This window comes from Mustela nivalis, assembly GCF_964662115.1.
Source record: "Mustela nivalis genome assembly, chromosome: 4".
Lineage (NCBI taxonomy): Eukaryota > Metazoa > Chordata > Mammalia > Carnivora > Mustelidae > Mustela > Mustela nivalis.
The window spans coordinates 101,398,284-101,426,185 of record NC_139023.1 but is presented as its reverse complement, the minus strand read 5'-3'; the positions used below and the strand labels follow the sequence as shown (position 1 = coordinate 101,426,185).

Below are 27,902 nucleotides of genomic sequence, written 5' to 3'. Positions count from 1 at the left end.
TAAATCTGTTTCCTCATTGCCTGGCCAAGTAAGTTATTAATCAGGCTTGACTGGTTGATTGAACGAGACTACATGATACTCCAGAACTGGGGCAATGGGTGGGTCTCAGAAAAATGGGAGCTCTTCAACAGTTAATGTACCTTCACAACTCACTATTAATTCAGACAGTAGAGACATTCCAGCAGTGACCACCATATACTCCCATATTATACAAGGTCTATTGAGATATAGGAATACAACTAGCTAGAAATTTTAATTCAGGTAGCTTGAACCTAGACCCAAAATGGGATGAAAAAAATCTTACTAAACCTCCTTAATATCTATTCTGCTCTGAACACAAGTATCTCTAAATTATTTTGAAGAAATTTTTAGAAACTAATTCTTCAGGACACAGAGACCAGAGCAATACTAGCATTTTACTAAGGATGAATAATGTGGTATAATAATAAAAACAACTGAGTTTATGTGTTTTTTAAATTAAAAAATTTAAGCCTGAAGTTGTTTTTCCTATAGATTTGGATATTAAAAAATGTAAGTGCTTTACAAATAAGGCTGCAAAAAATTCAGTCTTGAATTCAAGGATATGAGAAGAAGGTTCCTTCAAAGTATTTCTGTTTACAAATAATATCAGTTGGTGCCACATTTACATGACTGAGACTACTTTTAATATGAGCTCTAGAAAATTTGAAACTCTATTTAGAACCATTAAAGAAAACAACAGTTTGGCTTGTGTATTATCTTTGAAGTTATTAACATTACTTATGAAATTTATGCCATTATATGAGAAACACTTTCTATTGCCCCTTTATAATATGCACTTACTGGGTTTGCTCAGTGCCTCACAGGGCAACTTGTGTTGGTCATTGTGTGGCTGAATCTGAGTTCCATAATGCTAGGTGCAAGGAAGGCCCCGAGGCAAGGAGAGCATTAAAGGACAGGAGGAAGTGAATTTTCACTGATTGAGCATGTTTTCAGGCCCCGAGCCCTGCGGTTCTCAAGACTCTGGCACTCCTGGCTGTTCTGTGAACATTGATGATATTCCTTGATTCAATCCAGCACATGTGTGATTATTTAGATTATCTGGATTGTGACCTTTGTTGGTGTGGCTGCAGATTGCACCATGGAGGAGTGGACTTTCTGGACTCCTCTTAGAGAAATTTATACAGAGATGCAATACTGGAGACTATAAGAACCTGAGCACAATGGGTTATTAACTCTTTAAACCCAGTTGGATCTCATGTTGGAACAAGAAGAGTGAGGACAGTGGAGAGAGGCTGTCTTAAGGCTCCACACCCACATGGAACCCAAGGCAGGGCTTGAATTCCCTGATCCTGAGATCAATAACTAGACTGAGATCAAGAGTGAGAGGCTGAACTAACTGAGCCACCCAGGTCCCCCCATGTTTATTAATCTTTTCCTACCTCAAACCAAACGCATAGCCCAGGGGTGCCTGGGTGGAACAACTGGTTCAGCTTGGAACTCTTGGTTTCTGCTCAGGTGGTGATCTCAGGTGGGCTCTGCAATTAGCATGGAGTCAACTTGAGATTCTCTCTCTCTCTGAATTACATAAATAAATCTTTTTAAAAATGCACATCCCATTTTTCAGACTTTCTTCTATTATGGAAACTTCAGCTATCTCTTTATTATTAGAGCTGAATCTCTAACAAAGTTTGGATAATTAGTAATTTTGTTAGTTTTCAATCATAAATATTTAATTTGCACTATAGTATGTTGTTTGACATTGTTTCAAATGTGTTTATATATTTCCACCATATGTTGTATTTTTAATGTTTTTGTTATTGATAGTAACCAAGCTTCATTGTCTTTATAGAATTATATTAAACTTTTGAAATGTTTAGATATGCTTTCTGGCCCTACATGTGGTCAATTTTCAGAAGTGTTCCATGCAAGCTTGAAAAGAATGTTTGTAGCCAGCAGTGCTCTGTGTCTCTGGGTCCAGCTCATTGACTGTTTTGCTCAAGACTTTGTGGTTATTGAATGTTCCTCTAGTATGTTCCTGAGAGTTGTGTATAAAAAATGTTCCACTCTAATGATAGCTTTTAGAATGCTCTTTTTATTTGGTCCATTTTTGTTTTCTATTTTTGAAAGCTGTGTTATATTAGCTGAATACCATTTTGGAATGGTATTCCAAAAGCTGTAGTTTTTGGTGAATTAACTTTTAAGTATTATGAGTAACCTCTATCTCTACAAATGCTCATTTCATTAAAATATCTCTTGTCAGAAATATGTAATTATTGTTTGATCTGAAATCCCTGTAATTTATTAGAACAATAAAACTGACTTAAATCTTTGCCTAGATGAACATTTCATGTTTCTTTCTTATAAAAATAAAATACAATTTCAACATAAACTTAGCTATTTAGCTTCTCTGACATTAACTGTTCAGCTCTAATAATAAGAACTTAGATTAGATTATCTCTATGTTTCCTTCTCATTTGTAAGTTGGGATTATGTCTTTATTGTCACATGGGTAAAGTCTGTCTTCATGTTCTCCAGCTTTCCTTTTCTATATTCCTTACTTGCACTACTGGGCCCTACTGAAGTTAGGGGTAGTTCCCTCAGATTGTTGATATGCTTCTCCTTACCCATTATCACAAAAATTGATAATAGATTAAAATATTACCTCTTACAGGGTATTTGTATTTTAACTGAGAATACTTATAAGCTAAATAACTAAAGCTTTAGCAGAATTTCAGATAATGGGGCTCAGGGTATAATATCCCAAAATATGGCATCTTGGTATACAAAATATTTTACACTGAAGGAATTTTGAGAAATGGCATGTGCAGAAAAGACTTTCTGACCTTTCCCTGAATCAAGAAATAAAACTGTCAACTGAGGGATGCCCTCCCTATACTCAGGGGATGGGGACATACTTATCTTTAAGACAGAGGGACACTAAAAGGAATCTGAACAAACAGGCCTTGCTAAATTTCCCTTAGCTTAACTAAATTTAGCTCATATGTTCTTGCCCTATCATGTGTTCTTGCTACTGTCTACTCCTCACCAAGCCTACCATAAAAATTCTCAGGTTTAACCACTTCTCCAGATCTTCATTTCCTTACGAAGGCTCCCATGTCATGTAAAATTTATATTAAATAAATGTGTATGCTTTTCTCTTGTCAATTTGTCTTCTCTTACAGAAGCCCACCAAGAACTTAGAAGGGTAGAAGAAAAAGATGCTTTTACTCCCTTATACACATAGGAGGGTTCTAGAGGGTTAAGGCTAACTCTTAAATTCATTGGTAGACAGTAACTTAATTTGCTGAAAAGTAAATGCTTCCCTCTCTTTCATAAATAATCATTTCAATTATTTTACAAAGGTAAATGAGATGAGATAAAACTTAATTTTAGATTCTTAATCTCCTAAGAGAACAAATTACAAAAAAATTTTCACCTATATGAAGACATAAGAATTGTGTTAGCCAAATTTTCCTGTCTAAATGATCTTATTATAAAAGCAAAATAGAGGATAAAAATTATATACAGAGATTATAAACAATTTGAAATATATTACAGATGACACTTCAAAAATAACTTACTTTCTTTGGAAGAAGGAAAAGGTGTTAGAGTTTCTTTGTTGTTTTTTGTTTTTCTCTCTACTATATAGTACTACATTTTGTTGGCAAGAAAAAATTAAATTATTTTAAAAGTACACTAGTATTAAATACTTATTAATTTAATAAACAGAGAGATAAAGTCACATAAATCCCAGAGTTTAATTGCAAATATTTACCTTGGTCATAATTAAGAACTACTCTATAAAAATAATTCCTTTAAAAAATATTATAAGGAATATAATAGGCTTTCATTTGTTAAGTTTTAAAACACCAGAATCTAATGATAGTTTTGGGGAAAAATTAACAAGAATTAAAAAAAAAAGATTTATTTATTTTAGAGAGGGAGAGAGGGAGGGGGAGAGAATGAGAGAGCAAGACAAATGTGTTGGGGGGAGGGCAGAGGGAGAGAATCTCAAGCAGACCTCCTGAGGAGCTGAATGTGGAGCCCTGTGGGGGGCTTGATCTCACAACCCGTGAGATCATGACCTGAGCTGAAATCAAGAGTCAGATGCTTAACTGACTGATCCACCCAGGTGCCCCAATAGAAGAATATTTTTAAGGCATTAAAGTAAGTCAGTTGGTAGAAAAAAGCCTTTCTAACATGATTCCCTCAAAATATTCTAACTTTGCTTTCCAATATTCAAAAGAGTTCCATTTTCTCAAGTGAGATTTATTCTGGGAGAGCAAGGGTCATTCAATAATTGCAAATCAATCAACATGATTCACTACAACAACAAAACGAAGGATAAAAATCATATGATCTTCTCAAGAGATGCAGAAAAAGCATTTGATAAAATTCAACACCATTCATGATTAAAAAGTCAACAAAGTGGGTTTGGAGGAAACATACATCAATATAACAAACGCTATTCATTGGTTGTTATTAATGATGACATCTAAATAAAATCAACCATCACATTCTAATATATTAATTTGAAGTACTAAATTAATGAATCTCTTAATTACCATGAAACACACTTTTCCGTTGCCTTTAATTCCTTGAGAACAGAATTTAAGATTAGTAGAAAAAATGTTACTTATTTCCTCATAATGTAATCAAATGCATCATTAGAGATTATAAAAGGTTTTTTAGCCTTGGAAGGCCATAGGCAGGTAGTTTGGATACTTCACTGAAAAGGATTCTTAGAACCCACAGCTCTCCATTCTTCACTGTGTTCTTGGTACTAGAAAAGACTTAATGACACCCAATGAGCTTAGCTTGTGGTTCTCCTCAAAGCACTGTGATTGATACACAGGGGCCAAGAGTTGGTATTTAGAGGTGAGATAAAGCAGGTATGGGATAAGATAAGAGGATACTGGAAAAAAAAAAAAAAAAAAACCAAACCCACAACTTAGGAAAGTTGTGAGGATAAATAACACAACTTAAGAACACTTTGGTTTTAAAGTAGGCTTTCAAAAGGGGGCTTAGAGAATTTCACAATTTGGGTCCTTTGGGAGGATTATAAATGATGGGTGACTTTATTTTTCTTTCTTCCCTCGGGACTCCCCCAAAATAGCACAAAGCATTACTGATTCTCTTCATTCAGCATGTGATTATAAAGACTAAAACAATCAATCCAGGTCTCTATCCAGTTGCAACTATGAGCCAGGTATTGTCAGATGACATAAAGGCATTCCTATATTAGGCAACTCACCCATACTCATCAGAGAACAATGATCAGGCTAGCTGCTCTGCTTTCTAGTGTTCTATTTATATTTATCCTGAAGAAAATAAAAGAGAGTAGTAACTTAAAAATCAGCCTATGAGGTTTGAAAAACTTTGGACTGAATGTCACTCTCATATTGTGTGTATTTTAAAATTTCAACTAGCTTTTTAAATTATTTGAAAGGAAGTAAGTGATGTGTATATAAGCTATTTAATTATTTTAGAAGTAATCTTCAAAATTAAAACAGGATGGGGAGCCTGGATGGCTCAGTCAGTTGAGTATATGACTCTTGGTTTTGGCTCAGGTTGTGATCTCATGGGTCCTGGGATGGAGGACTACCTCAGGCTGCACACTCAGTGGGACATTCATTTCATTTGGAGATCTTTCCCTCTGCCCCTCCCTTCTCTCTCTGTCTCTAAATTAAATAAATCTTTAAAAAATAAAATTAAAATAGGGCAGTACAATGTTATACTTTTTGATGGCTTTACAAGAGACTATGACTAAAGTTTCAACCAAAAGAAACAAGCTAAAAAGTTAAAAAATTAAATGTATTTTAAACCCTTGAAATAACAGATAAGAATTTTTACAGCACGAGTTCCTGGATCTGCCAACTGGAATTTAATGCTTCTTTTGGGAATCCACTCATCTCTTCTGCTAAGGAACTTCCAAATATCCCTGAAAACCTAACAACGAGGGACATAAACATTTAGGCTCTCTCCAAACTCAGTAGTCTTTCACAAGTGAGGGAAAATAAAAAGTAGTAAATTTTAACAAAAAGGTGGGGGATATATCCTTTGAAATATCAGTCTCCCAAACTATATTCTTAGTAATCTAAGATTCTATGGATTGCTTCAGGAGTTTATTAATGTGCAGTTTAAATTTCATTTTAAAAGTTTCATTTCAAAAATTGTGATTGCAAATAGGCACATGAAAACTCATATGCCAATTTTAGCATAAAAGAAACCACTAATCTATTAACACTTATTTTCATGTAACTCTCATTTATAGTTAGTAAATGATATAAATAATAACTTGTGAAGAAAATCACTTAAAACTTATTCATTTATATTTTATACAATGAATTTCTGAGAAAGAATTTATTTTAAAAGGAGTTATCCTGTTAAAAGTTTTTGAAAATCATTTACCTAGATTCTAGAGTATAGAGAATCAAGGTATGCTTCATGAGAATCTGACAGATGAAGAGATAAGCAGAAAGATTAAACTACTATTTTGTAACTATTTATACTTTAATGCCAAGCAAAATCCCAAGAAGTTATGGTACATTTAATAGTAAAATGTCAGTAAAAAATACTTTAATATATTCTCTAAAGACCATATTAAGAAAATTATAATAAATACAAGTTCAAATTTGAGATCTATCAATCTCTTTTTCTAGGGTATGAAATAGACCAGTTAAATATTGTTCTTTTCCCCCCAAATTTTATCTATAGCAAGAAGGATTCAAATACCCCCAAGAACACTAGAAAAACCGAAAACCAAGAAAATGTCCCAATATTCTGGTGTTATTTGGGAAGCATTTTAAGGTCATGCAATGTTACTATGTATTATGCAAGTCTATTCTGACATCTACTTTGAGAGTTACTTAGCTATCTGAATTAAGAGGAATCCCAGATATGTTGTTTTTACCATACACCCTCAAAATGGAAAGGAAACAGTATGAGTAAGGCAGTACCATCATTTAAAACCACATGTGAAAAGGATACTCTTCACTATTCCGGATGTCAACTACCAGGAGCTTTGGTTTACTGGACTTTGTCTTCTTGGGGGGTGTTTTGAAATGGCCTGTCACTGTGAGTTCACACAAGTCAATCAGGTCCTCTGCTGAAATCCGGGGTGATACTTCTGATTTTAGGTCATTTAATGGGATAGATTCTCTTGACTGAAAAAAATATACAAACAACACAAATATTGAGAATAATACTATATAGAGAAAGAAACTATAGCCAATACAGAATATTTGTAGGCTCTTGATATCAGTCATTACAGCATACAGGAGAACAGGAATCTGAATCTCACTTTAGTGGTCTACTGTGTAACTGTATTCCTTACTACTGAGGTTTACTTATTCACAGAGGAAAGCATTGTTCTTGAGCTCCTGGCTCAAATTTGATACAATGAGATGAGGCAGACTTTTCCTTATGAGAGTACTGTGTATCTTTAAAGACAGTTCCTTTAAGTACATTTCACTTTTCTTCAAGCATAATTACAATTGTGATTCACATTAATTAAAACTCTGGTAATATAAGAAATTGCATTGTAACTCAGTATACATGCTAATTAAAGAACCTGGTACTAATATACATATTAGACTTTTATAACATAATTTATGTCCCATATGGATAGTTGAGCAGAAATTAGATTTTCAGAGATGAATGCAAGGAACATAACACTTTCTTAGATAGTAAACAAAAATGACAATGTATCTTATTTGTGAAGGAATTAAAATCAGACTCCAGACAATCAAACCAGTGCTTTGGTCCATGCGACTATTATATGGTGTAAGACTGATTCAGACTAAGGGCTGTTTACAACTGTTCTCTCCATTACTTAGTAGGGAGAGGGAATTTCCTACCTCCATAAAAGGCAATTCAATACAAATCAACTCAATTCAAACTAAATTTATGGAGCACTAGTAGTCACTCCTGAAAACTTATTTACCGTAACTTGAGAATTTAAGAACTTTCAATATTCACTTGATTGAAAACACTGGGGTTGAAAAGAAAAAAACATATTTATATGCTTAAGTTTTTAAAACTGAGCTTATTATCTCATTTACTCATTTTCTCTGTTTTCACAGTTCCATTGTAGGATACATTTAGAATTTCCAATTTAGAATTTCTATGCAGGAGAGAACAAAGCATATGGATCATTTATCAGACCAACTTTTTTTTTTTTTTTAAGATTTTATTTATTTATTTGTCAGAGAGAGAGAGAGAGAGAGAGAGAGAGCGCACAGGCAGACAGAGTGGAAGGCAGAGTCAGAGGGAGAAGCAGGCTCCCTGCGGAGCAAGGAGCCTGATGTGGAACTCGATCCCAGGACGCTGGGATCATGACCTGAGCCGAAGGCAGCTGCTTAACCAACTGAGCCACCCAGGTGTCCCCAGACCAACTTTTTTTTAAAGCTTTTATTTAAATTCTAGTTAGTTAACATACAGTGTAATATTAGTTTCAGGTGTGTAGAATATAATGATTCAACACTCCTATACAACACCCAGGGCTCATCAATACAAGGACGTTCCTTAATGCCCATCACTTATTTAACCCATCCTGTGCTCCACCCGCCCCCCCGCTCCCCCCTCCCTGCCCCCGTAACCAGCAATTCAGACAGACCTATTTTGAAAAAAAATTGTTTTTGGTTGTAGTTTCAATTTGAGCTCTCAACCTTTGGGTTTCCCTGACTATGGCATAAATTCTTCAGTGGTAAAACACATTTTCTCCCACTTCATTAGTTTTTATTTTATTTATTTTATTTTTTTTATTTCTTTTAAGATTTTTTATTTATTTTATTTGACAGAGAGAGATCACAAGTAGGCATAGAGGCAGGCAGAGAGAGAGAGAGAGAGAGGAGGAAGGAGGCTCCCTGCTGAGCAGAGAGCCCGATTCGGGACTCGATCCCAGGACCCTGAGATCATGACCCGAGCCGAAGGCAGCGGCTTAACCCACTGAGCCACCCAGGTGGCCCTCATTAGTTTTTTTTTTTTTTTTTTTTTTGATTTTATTTATTTATCAGAGAGAGAGAAGGGGAGAGAGTGAGCACAGGCAGACAGAATGGCAGGCAGAGGCAGAGGGAGAAGCAGGCTCCCCGCTGAGCAAGGAGCCCGATGTGGGACTCGATCCCAGGACGCTGGGATCATGACCTGAGCCGAAGGCAGCTGCTTAACCAACTGAGCCACCCAGGCGTCCCAGCCTCATTAGTTTTTAAATAGGAATGGAAATTGCTAAGCTTTGTGGGTTTATGGCTCTTAATAAAAGATAGACATTAGACATTCTATTTTTTTAATATTAAGAATGAAATCTACTTAAATATTCTGAGATTAAAAATGCTTCAAAAAGATAAAAGAATTTTAAAATCAGCTAGCCTTACAATCAATGCTTCCATCTCCTTTTTTGTTAGGTTGTAATCTCAGTAAGTATTTTTCCCAGTCTTCACATGAAGTTGCACATTTATGAAGATAAAATAAAGAACTTTTGATTACCCTAGTTCTGCTTTTAGTCATTTAGTGATGAATGCAGCATTTCAAAAAGAGGTTTTGTCTGAATGAAATATGTGCCCTGCCTGATGAAGAAGAGAATCTGACAGAGAATTTGACCAGCGTATTCTCTATGAAGAACTGATTTAAGAAAGATCTGACCTTGGCATTGGTTCCAATCAAATATATCATGTATAAGGAGTTTCTCAAGGGAAAGAGCAATTGTTACACGTAATGGTAAAAGCAGAAGAAGAGAGGAATCACTGACAAATTCATAACTTTCTGAACTTTTGAGAGTGTATATATCAGTGAAGAACTTTAAAGATTTTATTTATTTGGCAGATAGAGATCACAAGTAGGCAGAGAGAGGGGAAGGGAAGCAGGCTCCCTGCTGAGCAGAGAGCCTGATGTGGAGCTTGATTTCAGAACCCTGAGATCATGACCGGAGCCGAAGTCAGAGGCTTTAACCCACTGAACCACTCAGGTGCCCCTATCAGTGAAGAACTTTAATAAGACATGCAAATTCCTCTGCAAATTAATTTTAAGAGATTAATAAATCAGATTTAGGATAAATTGTACTACTTTGCTTTATGAAGAAAATAAATACCAAAAATTTACAGAACCTAGTTTCTCTTCTATTAAGACAATCTTATATGCAATTTTACTATTTATTGTGCAATTTCTACTTATAAAAATAAAAATATAAGTATATTTTTAAAGTATAAAAATAAAACCTCTGTACTTTTGTCTCATTTAGTATTATTGACATTGGGATTTTCCTGTGTGACTGGGTTTCAAATTCATGGGACTTTGTTTATGGACAGCAGACAAAAATCTATTTATTTATTTTGAAGGATGAAATAAAGATGGGAAAAATGACAACCAGCAAGACTTGTTATAAAGTGAATTTTATGATTATTTAGAATGATGACATTGTAAATGGAGAGCTTTGCTTTATCCACTCTCCTATATTTTCCTTTAGTCTTTCCCTTTCTACTATTTTTTCTTGTCCAATTCTCTCTCATCCACAGTGAAAGATATATTAAAACAACATATAATAAATAATAAAATTACTTTCCAAGGGTGAGTCCTTGTTTAGCTACTATTTTACCAGTCCTGAAATCACTGAAACTTGGTTTCTGTCATGATGCAGAAGAAGAAATGATTCACTTGTCTAGGAGAAAGTAGACAATTTGGGAACACTTCTTTGAAAAGGTAAGATTTGTGTTGAGAATAAAAAAGGATGACTAGGAGTTGGCCAAGTGAAGAACTGGGGTTTTCACGCAAATTCTGTGTAAAGACATTCTTGCACACACATTGGAAAGGTGTTTTGATTCTATTTCTAGGATTTTGGTTCTACCTCGAGGAGATATGCTAAATAAAACTAGTCTCATTAAAAATCCATTATTTCTGCAATTCAGCCTGGAATAAATGGGGCAGAAATTTTAGTCAGGATGCTATTTTCATTTTGGAAGAATTTTTAACAGTTGAGTTCACAAGTATCTAACCAGAATTTCTCAGGTTTACAGTGTCTGCCTCATTTTGATGATGATCTCTTCCAGAAGCCATGAACTCTGTGAAAACAGGGAGCAGGACTAGTTTTGTTTTTTACTTCCACTACCTAGCAAAAAGTTTAGAACCCAGTCACTACTCAGTACACTTGGGTGTATTCATGAAAGGCTAAATAAAAAAAAAGAAGACATATGAAAAACACTAGAGAAAATATAGAGTAAATAAAGGAGGGGTGTCTGGGTGGCACGGTTGGTTAAGCTACTGCCTTTGGCTCAGGTCATGATCCTGGAGTCTAAGGATCCAGTCCTGCATCGGGCTCCCAGCTCCACAGGGAGTCTGCTTCTCCCTCTGACCTTCTCTCCTCTCATGCTTTCTCTTAATCTCTCTCTCAAATGGGTAAATAAAATCTTAAAAAAAAAAAACAACAACAAAGAAAGGAAAGGAAAGGGACGAGTAAATGGTGGTTCTTAAATTTTGGAGATGGGTGATTAGGGAAAAAAGATGTTTAACAGAGGCAAATAGTAAATAAGGTAAAGAAATTTCTGACTTGGGTATATGAAATCAAGGTTGCATAGGGTCTACTAAAGATGAAGCATTGAGAAGGCAGTTAGAGATAGAAACTGGTGTTTGAGAGAAGTCATGGCTATAGTTATATTTCTGGAACCATCAACATAAAAATTATAGTTTACGTTATGAGAAAAGATAAACAATTTGAAGAAAAAAGGAAAAAATGGCAGGAAAAAAATCCTAGTTTTAGTAGGCACATCTATACACTGCTGAAAAAATTAAATTACATAAACTATTACTAAGGCTTAGAAATACCTGAAGTTAAGATTTTTTTAGGGCACTACCCATCAATTCTTATTATTGCATATGTCTACAATAAAGAGACTGCTTGCTTTCATAGTGTTAGATATTTTGATCTTTTGTATGAAGAGGGACCCATTTTTACAAATGGCACAGGCAGACATTAACTATCATTCTCAAAGGAATTTAAAGAAAAATGACCTTTGAAAACATTATCAATCTACAAAGATATTTTTATCTATATATTTAAAGCAATAAATTGTTTCTGCGGCATTTTGGTGTTTCTGTTTCTCTTTCATGTTTTAAGAGAGAAAAGGGAGGGGTTATTATTTCCAAGATACAGAAATACAGTATCTGAAATGGAGTTTGAAATAAAACTGTCACGCTCTGGAAGCTGCATAATATAGCTCTCACACTAGATAGAATATTTTTTCTCCCTCAAATAAGAGAGATAATGTATATGAATATGAAACACAAAGAAGAGTAGAGATAGAAATTTTTTCGGTGATTAGGGATTTTTTGCTAAAATTTTTCCAGATGTGTTCCTGGAAAATTACATACAAGCTAAATTTCTATGAAGAGAGTGATTCTTCTTTTTATATGTAGTTTCATTTTGGAGATATTTCATCTCTCTTGGCCACAGTTTTCTTGTGTATAAAATAAAGGAGCAGATATCTTATGCTTCTATTAGCTCTAGGACCCTATGACCTTATTTCTAATAGATTTTCAACCAGCAATGGGTCCTAAAACTTTTAATAACCTTTTGGGACAAAAGTTAGGCATCTGTAGGTAATAATTATATCTGAGGAGTTTCTACTTAAAGAGATTCAGCAATGATTCTAATTGGGAGGCTTAGTAAAGTGTTTGTACAGCGTGACTTGCTTTTGCAAACGTAGATGAGTGAGAACTTAAGCATTTCATAGATAGGTGGGAAATATTTTATATTTCACATTGGTTGAAGTGAAGGCAGAGAGATGGAAGTTACAGTAACAGAACTCTAACATCAGTGAATTACAGGGGAAAACAAGGTCAATGAGGCAATGTATGGGAGATGGTGGTGCTGTTGTAAATGTTTCTAAAATCTTCTGGAAATAATTTTTTTAAAAGATTTTATTTATTTATTTGACAGACAGAGATCACAAGTAAGCAGAGAGGCAGGCAGAGAGAGAGAGAGAGAAGCAGGCTCCCTGCTGAGCAGAGAGCCCGATACGGGGCTTGATCCCAGGACCCCGAGATCATGACCTGAGCTGAAGGCAGAGGCTTTAACCCACTGAGCCACCCAGGCGCCCCTGGAAATAATTTTTGAAATAAAACCAGAACCTGATAAATTTCCCAGGCTGAGGTAAACAAGATGAAATTAAAGAAGACAGTGGCTTCACTCAGTTGAATTCCTAAAAGTGGAACTTATGACACCTTCCTTCTGGAATGTGATTGAGCTGCTATTCCACATAGGATGTTAAGGTCAGCTTCAATGGCAGCAGAGCTTTGGGGAGTAGAGTCAGCTGGTGACCAAGAGGTCACAGTATTTTAGTTAGTCCAATAGATATTTTCACCTCAAACTCTAATGTCAAGGCAGCCGTCATTTGAACTAGGTTGCTGATTTCATCATCCTTCTCTTTCATTCTTACCCTTTTCCTTATACACTGAAGTGATCAGCACGGCTATTTTTGCTTAGTGTTCCTTGTGACTTGGGAAATTCCCCCATCATTCTCCTCAATGTCAAATAAATGCCTGAACAATACTCTTTGACTAGAAGCTTCAGTAAATCCCTGTGCAAGAAAGTCTTCCAGACTGCCTTTCTCATCCTTATTGCTGTGCCAAGGACAAGGTAAATGAGCTCTCTAAAGTGCTTGTGGTATTAACATTTATTACCATGATTAATATCTAGTGGATTGTTTAGCTAATATCATGCATCAGCCAACCATTTTTATCTCAATATAATTGAGATGTCCCAAGTGAAGGGAAATCAGTTTTCCCTGTGAAGACAGAAGACTCTCAAAAATCTTATGATAAAGAAAGGATACTCATTTGTCTCTAATCTCAAACCATTTATTTTAACACACTACAAACTATCCAAGATAGTTCTTATGAGAATATAGATACAGAAATACCAATGCCCATAATATGCTTATTGTATTTCAAACTTCTAATTTAATGAATTCAGAAAGTGTCACAACCAATCTTATGCCAAAGGTCATGGAGATGTACTTTAGGTTTATAATATATAATACTTATTTTGGAATATGAACTGATAAGTTCAAATGGTTCCTTTCTATGTTAAATTGGTTAGAACCCATTTTTTTTTTCATATTTTCTGATATAAAATAAAAGTATTTCAGGGGTGAACTAATTTTTCAATTCATTTGAGATCTGACTAGAATTCTAGATTCTGAAACATAAATTGGGCATAAATGAACAGAATTTTAGAAGAAAGTCTAATAAATTACTTGATGTACAAAGTCTATATAAATAAAACAAAAGTATGTTGAATTTAACAGTGAAAGTCTGTTAAATGTCATAGTTAGTGACAACTAACCCAAATTACCAGCAATAATGGGATATATAAATTACTGAATATTTATTCTAGATATAATCTATTTTAAAGTATTAACTTAAAAAAAGTCATCATAGCCTCCATTTGGCTTAATACAAAATGATACACAGTTAAAAAGTTATCTAAGAAGGGGCACCTGGATGGCTCAGTGGGTTAAGCCTGACTTGATTTTGGCTCAGGTCAAGATCTTGGAGTCATGAGATCGAGCCCCACTGAGTGTGAGCCTGCCTAGGTGGCTCATTGGGTTGGGCCTCTGCCTCTGGCTCAGGTCGTGATTTTGAGGTCCTGGGATCAAGTGCCATGTTGGGCTCTCTGCTCTGCAAGGAGCCTGCTTCCCCCTCTCTGCCTGCCTCTCTGTCAGGTAAATAAATAAAATCTTTTTTTTTTTTTTAAAGATTTTATTTATTTATTTGACAGAGAGAGATCACAAGTAGATGGAGAGGCAGGCAGAGAGAGAGAGAGAGAGAGAGGGAAGCAGGCTCCCTGTTGAGCAGAGAGCCCGATGCGGGACTCGATCCCAGGACCCCAAGATCATGACCTGAGCCGAAGGCAGCGGCTTAAACCACTGAGCCACCCAGGCGCCCCATAAATAAAATCTTAAAAAAAAAAAAAAAAGAGTCTCTCTCCCTCTCCTTTTACACCTCCCTTCTGCTTTCTCTCTCAATCTAAAAAATAAGGTTACCTGGGGCACCTGGTTAGCTCAGTCAGTTAAGCACCTGCCTTCAGTTCAGGTCATGATCTCAGGGTCCTGGGATTGAGCCTCGCATCAGGCTTCCTGCTCAGTAGAGAGCTTATTTCTCCCTCTGCCTCTCCCCCTCACTCATGCTCTATCTCAAGTAAGTAAAATAAAAATCATAAAGTTATCTAAGAAAATGAAAAATATTTCATAAAGGACTTACAGGCAATATTTCTTATGGTGAAGTACATCTTCAAAAAACTGTAATGACTATCAATGTGCAGATATATTTCAACAATTATATACCCTATTAATTTTTTTTAATTCTTTGGTATATCTGGCCATAATGACAGCCATCTAAATATGTTCAAAAGTATTTTTTAATAGAAAAAAAATAGATATTCTATTGTAAAATCAAATGACAAATTTATCATTAAAAACATGAGGTTGGGATGCCTGGGTGGCTCAGTTGGTTAAAACCTCTGCCTTCGGCTCAGGTCATGATCCCAGGGTCCTGGAATCGAGCCCCACATTTGGCTCTCTGCTTGGTGGGAAGCCTGCTTCCTCCTCTCTGTCTCTGCCTGCCTCTCTGCCTATTTGTGATCTCTGTCTGTCAAATAAATAAATATTAAAACAAAACAAAACAAAACAAAACACATGAGGTTACTTTAATTGAAATGATAGTAATGCTACAAATGGTAAGAATACCACATAGAATCAAGAATTAACTAACAAATGACAAATGGACATACAAATACACAAGTTGGTAACAGCCTCTTAGAAAAGGTAATTTAAAATTACTTATTATCACATAATATGAGAAATAATTACTTCCTTTCCAGTCAAACAAGATACAAGTAATTTCTTGGTATCTTAAATTTAACTGAAAGTTATGTTTGAGCTTTGGCTGGTGAATTTTCAGTAAGTTTTCATTGTTCTTTAATCTAGTTAATTTGTTTTTTCCAAATGCCTCTCAAAATCACAGGATTTCACATTCCATGACTTCTTACAGTATTTCCATCCAAACATGAGCAAGGACTTTAAAATAAAATATCTCTGGCTTAAACTAAAGGTTTCTGATAGAACTGATACCCTTTACATTAGCAGAAATTATGACAGACCCCAGATTTAGAATGGACTCCAAAAGCTGAAACATAAAAAGACAAAGCTCAGGAGTCAAGAGTCATGGGTTATCTTTGCTTCCTACTGAATATCAGGACAACATGTTAAAAGACATTTGAAAATATTTTTAAGATAATATTTTAAATCAGAATGCATAACTGTATACAACGATGAAATTTATCTTTCAAGCCAAAAGATAATGAAATATTAGAAACACTGCCATTAAATCTAGGTGTAGGATAAAAATATTATCATCACTGTTGTTTAACACTGTTCTGGAGAATTAGGTGAAGTAATTAAATAATAGAAAGATAGAAGATGTATAAAATTGAAAGAGAGGTAAAATTATCATAATTTGCAGATGACATATAACTGGAAAACCTGACTAATAGAAAATTATTACAATGAGAGAACAATTCCGTTATCAAATAAATGATGATAATAGTGAAAACTTACAGGTGCTTACTATGTACAGCAATGTTCTACATATATTAACTCATTTAATCCTCTGAACAATTCTATATAGTATCATCATCTCTATTTTATGGACAGTAAGTAAACAGATCGCATAGCTGGTATGGCAAAGGTGGGATTAAAAAAATTTGAAGCTGTATTCTTAATGACTACACCAAACCGTTTAAAAAAATCAGTACTGCCTGTAAAATCTTTCTACTGGTATTTAAAAAATAGCTAGAAAAGAGAATATAATGATAAAATATCCCAATTATCATAGCAACAGAAAGGTTAACACAGAAATAATTCTATCAGAAATATGCAAGAAAACTTTAATATGCCACAGAGGACCTTCAAAATAAGACATGATGATGATATACCTTGTTTTTGTAAAAAATAAAACTCAATATCATATGCTAATTTTTCCTATTGTAATTTTAATTCAATGATAATATAAATATCAAAATGATTTTCCCCAACAAATCTGTGATATAATTATAACTTTAATAACCTTTTGGTACTAGAAAATAAATAACTTGAATGAAATGAATACAACTGAAAAAGGATTCAGAAATACACATAAATTCATGTGAGAACTACCATAAGGGCATTTAGAATCAATGGGAACCATTTATACAAGTAAACAAACATGTTAGCAACCTTAGACTAATTCAAATATCTATTTGATAAGTATAAAAGTTTAAAATCTATTAAATCAAGTCTTTTTTTTTTTTTAAGATTTTATTTATTTGTCAGAGAGAGTGAGTGAGAGCGAGCACAGGCAGACAGAGTGGAAGGCAGAGTCAGACGGAGAAGCAGGCTCCCTGCGGAGCAAGGAGCCCGATATGGGACTCGATCCCAGGACGCTGGGATCATAACCTGAGCCGAAGGCAGCTGCTTAACCAACTGAGCCACCCAGGCGTCCCTGGGCTCTATTCTTTGCTAAGTATTTATTTTACTCAATTTCTGAACAATAATCTTTAAGTCAGATACATGTATTCTGGAATAATATCAGCTTAGCAGGGGTGTCTAGGTCCTCATTTTGGCTTTCGGGGGAATGAAGAAAGAAAGAACCTTTAGCAATGATTCTCTAGCAGAGGTGAGAATGCTGCAGATAAAAGCTGCCTTTTCTTTTTTCATTATGCATCTTAATTTCTTAAATTCTGTGTTAGCATCTGTATAAACCAGGTTAACAAGCTGAATTTTTAGTAGACTTACTTCTAATATGTCTTGTTTATTTATTTTGCATCTTTTATAGGATATCCTGGAAGAATAGCTAGGAAAAACAAGGACAATGATACTTTGGGATCATGAAAATGATCAGAATCACTGAATCCTGTATATAACAACTAAGCCTGTTGTTGCTAGCCTTTTGACAGAATTGTGCCAGAATCCATTTCTCTTTAAATACCATGGAATGTCACTGATACATGAAATGACATCCTTGAACTTTGAGGTTGCATAAGAAAGACCTCAGTGCAGGACCCCAGATATTCATTAGCAAGTTGGAATTGTGCTATCTGTGCCCATCACTCTTCATGAAGAAAATATGTTCTATAGACTTACTGGTGGAAAAACTTTGCTACAGGAGCTGTCTCAAATCAATACTGAATTAAATCAGGCTGCAAAGGAATAAATACTGTCACCAGCGTACTTTCCAAATAACTGCAATGTGGATATGTTAATGTGTCAAAGCATCGCCTGTCCCAATGTCTGTAGGGAACTGTGCCATTATCTCAGATCAGATCAGCTGCCAGTTTGGGCCAATCCTAAGTGGGATACTCTACCCTATATCATAAGAATTGTTATTTTCACTAAAGGGGAGAATAATTCATATTTATCTTCTTTTGTGTTTCTCACCAAGAAATCCACCTCCAATACCCTCCTACTCACAACTTCCAAAGATCTCTCTTTTCCTTTTAAGAACCTTCCCCTCCACCCTGGCTCCTCAATCTTCCTTAACATAAGACAGTCTAGAAATCTGTTAGTGTTCATTCAGTCATTGTATGGTTTTTTTGTCTGGTTCTGGAATTTTTTTTTGTTCTTATTTCACTTGCTGTGTTTACAGGGCACTGCTCCATTCCCAACATGTGCATACTGAAATCTTGTGTGAACCGAAATCTCCACATCTGAGAGGTAGCATTTATTAATTTGATGATTTACTAATGAGGAGACAGAAGAATTTCTGTAACACAGAGGAAACAAATATCTTTAATATGTAACTATGAATTTTCATTTCCTGGGATAACTTTACAAAAAAAGGATAATAGTAAATGTTTAAAAATACAGTGACAAGAAATGTAATCATGTAAATATTTCAAACTTCAGAGAGCTGCAGTGAAATAATCAGATTTTTTTAAATGAGAAAAATAGGATGGGTCACCGAGAAAAAAAAAACAATGATAAACATGCATCACTAATTTAGTTTCTTGACCTATAAATAAAGAATTATCCTTGAGTTATTTTATTACATCTATTCATTTATTCTGTTTCATTCTGTAAAACATTTGAGAGTTTGGTTCAGTTTACCCTTCTAAACAACCTAATACATGTTTTTATTCCTTCCTGGTATATTATTTCCATCTGACAAAATAGTTTTCTAGTGTGCTGAATTAAATTACACCCAAAATTTGGAACCAATATACTATGGGAAAGGAAGTTTGGATAAACTGATAACAATCTTGCTAACTCTGGAATTAAGCTTGTCTTAAATAATACTTGAGACTGGAAAATGAACAGCATGGTTGTAATGGGGACAAGGCTGGGGCATTGCTGATCTTTCCCTTCATCTGAACTATGTAGTCTCAGGCACCTTTCAGCATGCACCCTCAGTTAGTAAGCTGTTTTGAAAAGATGCAGTAAACACTACTAAGAAACAAAGAAAACTTCTAACTGCAGAGTCCTTAATGAATTAAGTCATCAAGTCCTTGGGATGTACTAGGTGCTCAGTAAGTGTTTACTGAATGAATAAAACTTAGTCAAAAGTCTCTTAAAATGGAGAATAAAAAAGGAAGAGTAAAATTAAAGTGTTTTTTAAAATTATTACTTTTGGTCTTGACCTTTCCTTTATCCCTTCCAACCTTTCTCTTCGTTCTTTACATTTATTCTCTTGAAGAAAAACTGTTCATACTTTTCAGTTTTCAGAGCAGATAACATTTTGTAACTTTCAATTCCTGATGCTGTCCATGTTGTATTATTACAACTGTGTTTCTGTGTTTATGCTCATATATACTTATGTGGTGGTATTCTGTAATTATTACTTCAATCATGACACACTTTCTCAGGGTTTTCTTTTACTGATTTCAAGGGGGAAAAATACCAAAAAGTATTAGTAGGAAACATAAGGTTTTTGGGTCCTGGATGAATTTCTTACTCTACTTTATTTCCACATGAATGGCCTTTGAAATTTCACTGTTGTAGGTCAGTATCTCTGATTAGGAACTGCTTTCACATCGCTTCTCGGCCTTTTGGCTAAGATCAAGTGTAGGAACTGCTTTCACAAAGCAGAACAAGAAGGGGTGGAGGAGATAGACAGATTTTTAAGCAGTAAAGAAAACAAAAAGAGGCTAAAAGAATGAATAGGCTGAGATTGCGGAGTAATGAAAACAGTGGTGGTTTTGGTTCATGAAAGGTAAGTTAACTTGCCAAAGAGGTTAGACATAAATAACTAGAGCATAAGTAGAGTAATATAAAAAATACACAAAGAAATCAGTACAAAAAATAATACCATAACCACAAATATGAATGTTTTATCATAGATATTTTTTCCCATTATGAATGAACATTCCTGTTTACCCTCAAAATCATGAAAAAATTGTATGCATATACAAAAAATTGTATGCACATACAAAAAATTGTATGCACAAAGAATCACTTACGGACTTTAGTTAAAACAGATTCCAGGAGCCAACCTTCAGAGAAATTATTCAGTAGATATTTGTGAAGTCTCAAATATGTACTTTCAATAAGTATAGAGGGTTTTGGAGACCACTCTTCAGATATTTTGTCTTATAGGAAATAGAGTAAAACACTGGTTAATTTGAGTTAACCTTTTGTTAATTCACTCAAAAAATAATGATTATTAGATAATAATAATGATCACTAATGATTATTTATTGATATACCAGGCATGACAGGCATTGGAGATATAGTAAAAAATAAGAGATAAGCATATAATATATAAATATGTAATTATAAATACAATGCATCCTATGAAGGAAAATTAGAATGCTTGATGAATAAGAAGCTGTGACTAAGCAATTGAGGGCTTTGTTCAACTGAGAGTTAACTGGTGTAAACTTATTTGTGGTAATTAATTAAACTAAATACACATATGTTGAGAACACAGCATTTCTCAGGCACTGAATTAGGTCCTGGGGGTTGAGAGATAAGAATGGTTCTTTCCAGAACCAAGATGCCCTTCAATGGAGTAATGGATAGAGAAGATGTGGTCCATACATACAATGGAGTTTTATGCCTCCATAAGAAAGGATGAATACCCAACTTTTATATCAACATGGATGGGACTGGAAGAGATTATGCTAAGTGAAATAAGTCAGGCAGAGAGTCAATTATTATATGGTTTCATTTACTTGTGGAACATAAGGAATAACATGGAGGACATTGGGAGATGGAGAGGAGAAGTGAGTTGGGGGAAATCAGAGGGGGAGACAAACCTGAGAGACTATGGACTCTGAGAGTCAAACTGAGGGTTTTGGAGGAAGCAGGGAAGCCTGGTGGTGGGTATTGTGGAGGGCATGTATTGCATGGAGCATGGGTGTGGTGCATAAACAATGAATCTTGGAACACTGAAAAAAAATTAAATTAAATTTTAAAAAAAGAATGAATGATTCTTTCCTCAATGTATCCATAAACTATTAGAGAAGAAAATATGTTATTTCATTAATTAAGAAGTTAACAATACATCAACCATATGCTAAGCAATGAGGACACAAAAATGAATAAGACACAGTCCTTACTCTTCAGGATTTCTTCTAATAAAGAAAATGGAAGGCAAATATAGAGAACTTAAGTAGAAGTATATATGTGCTATTCCTAGAACTAAAAGAAATCTAAAGCATAGAAAAATATGAGGGAACAATACTGATGGAAGAATGTAGCAAAGTTGGCAAGGGAAAGATCATGCAGGGCCTTGTAGCTAGGAGTCTTGGGAAAAATTTTGGTTAAAAAAGATTATGTTGAGGGTTGGGCAGAATCCAATACAGATGTGTCCTAAAGGGAAATCATAAATTTGGATTCACAGACATTCAGAGGGAAGCTGATGAGGGACAAGATGGCCATGTGACTGGAATGATGCATTTACAAGACAAGGAATACCAAGGGTTATTGGCAAATACTAGAAGCTAAAAGAGGCAAAGAAAGATTCTCCTCATGAGCCATCAGAAAGTACATGGATCTTCCAAAAACTTGATTTTGGATGTTTAGCCTCCAGAAGTGTGAGATGATGAATTACTATTGCTTTAAGTAAAATTAGTAATAATAATAATAATAATAATAATAATAATAATAATAATAATAAAAAGATTATGCTAGTTTAAGCATGAAGAATAGAGAGGAACAAGAATGGATGTGGGAAATTATTGTAGGAAAGCAGGTAAAAGATGGGAAACTTGACTAAAATGATGTCATGAGAGATAGAAGTGAACAATATTTACGAATAGGGCTTTCTGACTGATTGCATTTGGAAGAAAAGGCAGGAGTCAAGTATGAATCTTGCTAATGACTTGAATAAGTGGGGGAATGATAATGGTGATTACTGGAGGAGGAGCAGCTTTGAGGGGAAAAAATTCAGTTTTGGACATGTTCAATTAGAGGTTACTTGTAAAACATCCAAGTGGAGTGTTGAGTAAGTACTGGATATGTGGGTCTTCTAGAGCTAATGAGAGAAGCTTGAGCTGGAGCTAAAAACTGGAAGCCATGATAACTACATGATATAAATATAAAATACTGTGTAATATTTTTCTTGTGTGGGAACAGAAGGAGGCCTACACAGAACCTGAGGAATGCCATATTTAATGACATAAAAGGACAGGTGGAGACAGTGAAAGATAATAACTAGAGATAACAGAAAGAAAACAAGGAGATTGGGCTGTATGAAAAAAACTCAGGAAAAATAATGTTTGAAAACTGGGAAGAGTTAATGGTCCTGGAGGTTCTCAAGAGATCAAGTAAGATCAGGACTGAAAAAAATAATTTGTGACTTCTGTCAGGGGGATGGAGAAGGTAGAGCACAAAGTGAAGTGAATATAAGAATAAGATAGGTGTTGGGGAACCTGGGTGGCTCAGGCAGTTAAGTGTCTGCCTTTAGCTCAGGTCATGATCTCAGGGTCCTGGGCCTGAGCCCCACGTGGGGCTACCTGTTCAGTGAAGAGCCTGCCTCCCCTTCTCTCTCTGCTGCTTCCCCCCTCCTGCTTATCCTCTCTCTCTCTCTCTGAAATAAATAAAATCTTAAAAAAAAAAGATAGGTGTCATTGAGGGTAAGATATATATACATTTGGTGTGTCTATATAATTGAATAATTAAGCCATAAATAAAAAACTATTGAAGAATGGTGATATTCTTTATCTTTAGATCTACATGCATGTAACTGAGACAATAATATGATTAATCTTGCAATCATCATTCCTTTTTTAAGAATGTGAAGAATTTATCACCAAAGAATTTAAGAATTTGCCCAGGCATTTCAATTCAATGGTCAGGTATAAATAACTAATTGAATAATAACTGAATAAATCTGCTAATTTCCTGATAAATGGCAATCTCCTGGTAAATGGATTAAAATATAATGACATATTTTTATAAATTATAAACAGAAGATTAATTATATGTAAAGAAAACAACCATCTATACTATTAAATACTGAGGAATAACAAATAGCATAGATTTCAAAAACAGCAAGCCTTTATCCATTAAACTTTGTTTTCTTTAATATGATGGTAATAAATATAGTTTTTCCATGTAGTTTTAACCCAAACAGTCCTTGATGAAGTGTCAGATTCGGACAGACTACTCAATGTCAGTTGTTCACTTCCTTAACTTCAGAAACAAGTTCTCATTAGCTCTATTCAACTTGGAGGAGTTCTCTCTTTGACTAACAGAAATAAAACCTGACTTAGTTTAGAGAGAGATCAAAGAAATTCTCTCTCTAATGATTAGCTCTGCTTAGGGATGACTGTTTATATCAAGATTCTCTTTTAAACATTACAGACTTCAGAAATCTTGCTGGTGGAATTATCGTCCTCTTAACCAACAAAGGCATTTCTTGCCAAAGAGTAAGAGCTTTCACTAACACCATTCTTCTCAGTATAAGGGGTCAAAATTAGTTAATATATAGAACTAATAAAATCAACTGCAGTTCCTAATATTAATAATATTAATATTATTGCAAGGATATAACATATATATATATAATATAATGCAAGGATATGTTTCCCTGGCTTTGCCCTTTCTTTCGATCTTCACTCTTCCTTCAGCAACTTTTATAGCTTTATTTTATAAATAAGTTATACGTTTTTCCCTATATTTATGACAGAGTAGAACACATTCATATATATATATATATATATATATATATATATGGAACACAGCAGAGCCTTGGTAAATAATTCATCTCAGAATAAGTAAAGGAAAAAAAAAAAACATTCAGCTTGGCTCAACTATGCTTCACTTTCACTTGGGTGTACATCTTCAAGCATGGACACACTGAAAATAAAGATCAGAGAACAACTAAAGAATGAAATTTGCTCTTTTAAAATGTAGCCTAGGGAAAGGATAAGAAGAGGTTGGTAAAGTATAACAATAATTACATAAATTATCTATATACTCCCCCCCCAAAATTATCCATATACCCTACAGAGATTTTGGTGTTGAGAGACAGAAGTTTTGTTACAAATTGAAAATCACTATCTCTATCTCTATATCTATATAACCTCTACTAGAAGAGAAAATAATTATCGAGATTAACTTTCATAGCTTATATCACAAAAATTTTCCCCCAATAAAGAAAATTTTTAATTTAATGCAGAGTATATATCTTCCAAACTTAAACTTCCCTTGAGTGTGTAATTTTCTATTCCTTTCCCACTGTTCTCCCCATCCCAATCCTTATAGTTTAAGCTTATTTTCAATATAACTTGTCATTAATCCATCTATCTTCTACCTACTAGTTCATTTATCTATTATAAGTAAGAATTTCAAAATAGATTGTTTTAATAAATTCATTTCATATACCTTTATATATACATACCTTTATACAAATACATATATACATATATATATGTGTGTGTGCATATATATGCATATATATATATTTTTACACATAAATTTATCTACCTATGTGTTTTTTAAATTAAGCTGTGGTTGGAAATGTGAAACAGAATCTTAGCTATTTAAGGAAAAGTTGATGGGAAAGACATTGGCACTAGATGAAATGATTCTTTTGGCAATTCTTTAGTATTTTCCAGATCAAAATAGTTTTAAAACTAAGAAGTAAAGGTCAAAGTGAAATCTTAAACTTAAATTACTGAGATAAAACTGCCAGAAAGATTCCATCCTTGGAGAGCCAGTCTCCATCTCCCTCACTCCTCATACTGTTTGTAGTGACTTCTAAATATAAAGTGATTGTAATAAAGCTAGCATAGCTGAGCAGAAATGAAATACCAGGACATCTTTTCTTTTGTACATATTATTTAGATATAGAAGACTGTCCTAAAATTCTTGAGGAGTTTCCAAAGTTGAAACCTTTAATCTTTAATTATTAAACATGTAATGATAATTGTTACCACTTTTGAGTGCTAATTACATATTAGACACTGAATAAGGTACTTTACATATATCATTCTTGAAACAATTCTGCAAGGTAGGAATTATTGTAATTATGCCTGCTTTTGCAAACAGGAAACTAGAGCAGTTATAAAGATTATAAGATTATAAAACCAAAGGAGCAGGGTGAAATTTAAAACCAAGTCCATGTAACAGCATACTTTTTCTATTACAATGGGTCTGCTTCAGGGAATATATATGATAGATGCATGTATAAATGTTAATTAGAATTCTCCTCTCCTCTCATAGTTGTCTTCAAGCTTCCATTCTACTAGTCAGAGTGCAGCTTATGTTTCAATTTTAAAAAGCCATTTTTTTATCTGTTTAGAATTTGATATGGATATATAGTATATAAATCAGAATTATGATTATCCTAAATGTAGTGAATATGCTTTTATAGTACATGCATACATTATTTTTTTGTATCTCCTTTTTATTATATTAAACATGTAAATATGAACCAAGAAGACTCCAAATAAATAGAAGGACAGAAAAAGGGGAAAAAATTTAAGATAAAATATTAAAAAAATTATTTTGAAAAAAGAATTCTATAAATATAAAATTCTGACAAAACAGATATTTTAAAAGAGAATTCTGATAAATGAGTATGGTATTTAAATGGATAATTTTAAGAAAACCATAAAGTTACAAAAATTGACTTAGGAAGAATGATCAAATATCTCCCTAATTAAAAAACAATAGACTCAGATAGACAAGTTTTACTCAATCTATAAGAAACAGATAATTCCTCTTATACAAACTGATTGGACACCAGAAAAATGGAATGAGAAATACAATCTGTTTTCTTTTTTAAAGATTTTATTTATTTGAGATAGAAAGTACACAAGTGGGGGAAGGGGCAGAGGAGGAGGAAGAGGGAGAAGCAGACTCCCTACTTAGCAGGAGGTCTGCTTGGGCTTGATCCCAGAACCCTGGGATCATGATCTGAGCCAAAGGCAGATGCTTAACCCACTGAGCCACCCAGGTACCCCAGAGAAATACAAGAAAAGACTGACAAAGATATACAGAAAGATTGACAAGGACAGATAAGAAAATTATAAATTTATTTCACCTATGAATGCAGATGCAGAAATTCACTATTAGCAAATACTAGTGAATCAAATATAGTCAGTATTTCTTTTTTTGTAGTGACCTAGAAGAGTTGATCTCAGGACTGCAAGGACCACTTAATATCAGAAATTTTAATAATGTCAAACATTATCATATTAAAGGAGGAAAATAGATGATCCTAATCAATCCTTACCAGTTGAATAAGCATTTGATAAAATTCAACACTCATTCATGATAATCATTCTACTAAGAGAAAAAGAAAGGGAAAAATTTCTATGTAAAAATTACCCATCACCAAAATAGAGAATTTATCAAATACATCAAACCTAGTAGTGAAACTAGAAGCATTTTCATTAAATTTAGGTACCAACAAATTTATCCACTTTCCCAACTTCTAGTTTACTTTATACTACGGGTCTTGTCCAATGCAATAAGACAAAAAAAAATTAAAGAAGTAATCATAAAAATAGTAACTAGAAAGGTATTTTAAATATATTGATATGATTGCATTAGCTTCATAAACATGCAAGAGAATCCACAATCTATTAAATTTAAAGAGAGAATCAAGTTCAAAATACTTGGCGTTTACTCAAAGGAGTTGAAAACTTTTGTCTACACAAAAATTGCTCAGGAATGTTAATGAAGCTTTATCTATAATTGCTAAAATTTAGAAGAAATAAGATATCCCTCAGTAGGTGAATGGTTAAAAAACTGGTATATCCAAACAATGAATCCTTATTCAGCATTAAAAAAAGAGCTATCAAGACATGAAAAGACACAGAGGAAACCTAAATATATATTATCAAGTAAAAAATCAATCTGAGAAGTCTATACACTGTATTTCCAACTCTCTGACATACTAGAAAAGGAAAAACTATGGAAATAGTAAACATATCTGTGTTCCCAGTGTTTGGGAGAGAGGACAGGATGAATAGGTAGACCACACTGAATTTTTAGGGCTGTGGAACTACTCTGTATACCAAAATGGTGCATACATGTCATTATTTATTTGTTCAAACCCAGATAATGTATACCACCAAGAGTGAACCTTATGTAACCTATGGACTTCAAGTGATACTAATTATTGTCAATGTAGGTTTATCAGTTGTAACAAATGCATCACTCTGTGGTGGATGTTGATAATGGGTGAGGCTATGCATGTGTGGGAGCAGGGAGCATGTGGGAAATCTCTGAGCTTATTGCTCAATTTTGCTGTAAACCTAAAACTGTTCTAAAAGATAAAGTCTCTTAAAAACAGAAGGTCAAACAAGTTTTCTATCTATGAAATGAATCTTAAATACATAATAATAATCTCTCTATTATACCAGTAATAACCAACTAGAAAACACAATATTCTAAAAGATATTATGCATAAAAATAATAATATAATGTATTTATTCTTTGTTA

At 34.0% G+C, this 27,902-nt stretch overlaps 1 protein-coding gene and 1 long non-coding RNA gene across 3 annotated transcripts in view; one reads left to right on the top strand and one right to left on the bottom strand.

Annotated features, from left to right (window-relative positions):
• The window catches only part of TBCK (TBC1 domain containing kinase), a 206,151-nt gene that overhangs the window by 23,480 nt on the left and 154,769 nt on the right, over positions 1–27,902 (bottom strand). For both annotated transcript variants that reach the window (XM_082729169.1, XM_082729170.1), the window contains exon 24: positions 6,973–7,148. In XM_082729169.1, coding sequence (XP_082585295.1) covers positions 6,973–7,148 — 176 coding nt within the window. The remainder of the gene's footprint in view (positions 1–6,972; positions 7,149–27,902) is intronic.
• The window catches only part of LOC309863940, a 193,968-nt gene that overhangs the window by 32,285 nt on the left and 133,781 nt on the right, over positions 1–27,902 (top strand). The window lies entirely within an intron of this gene.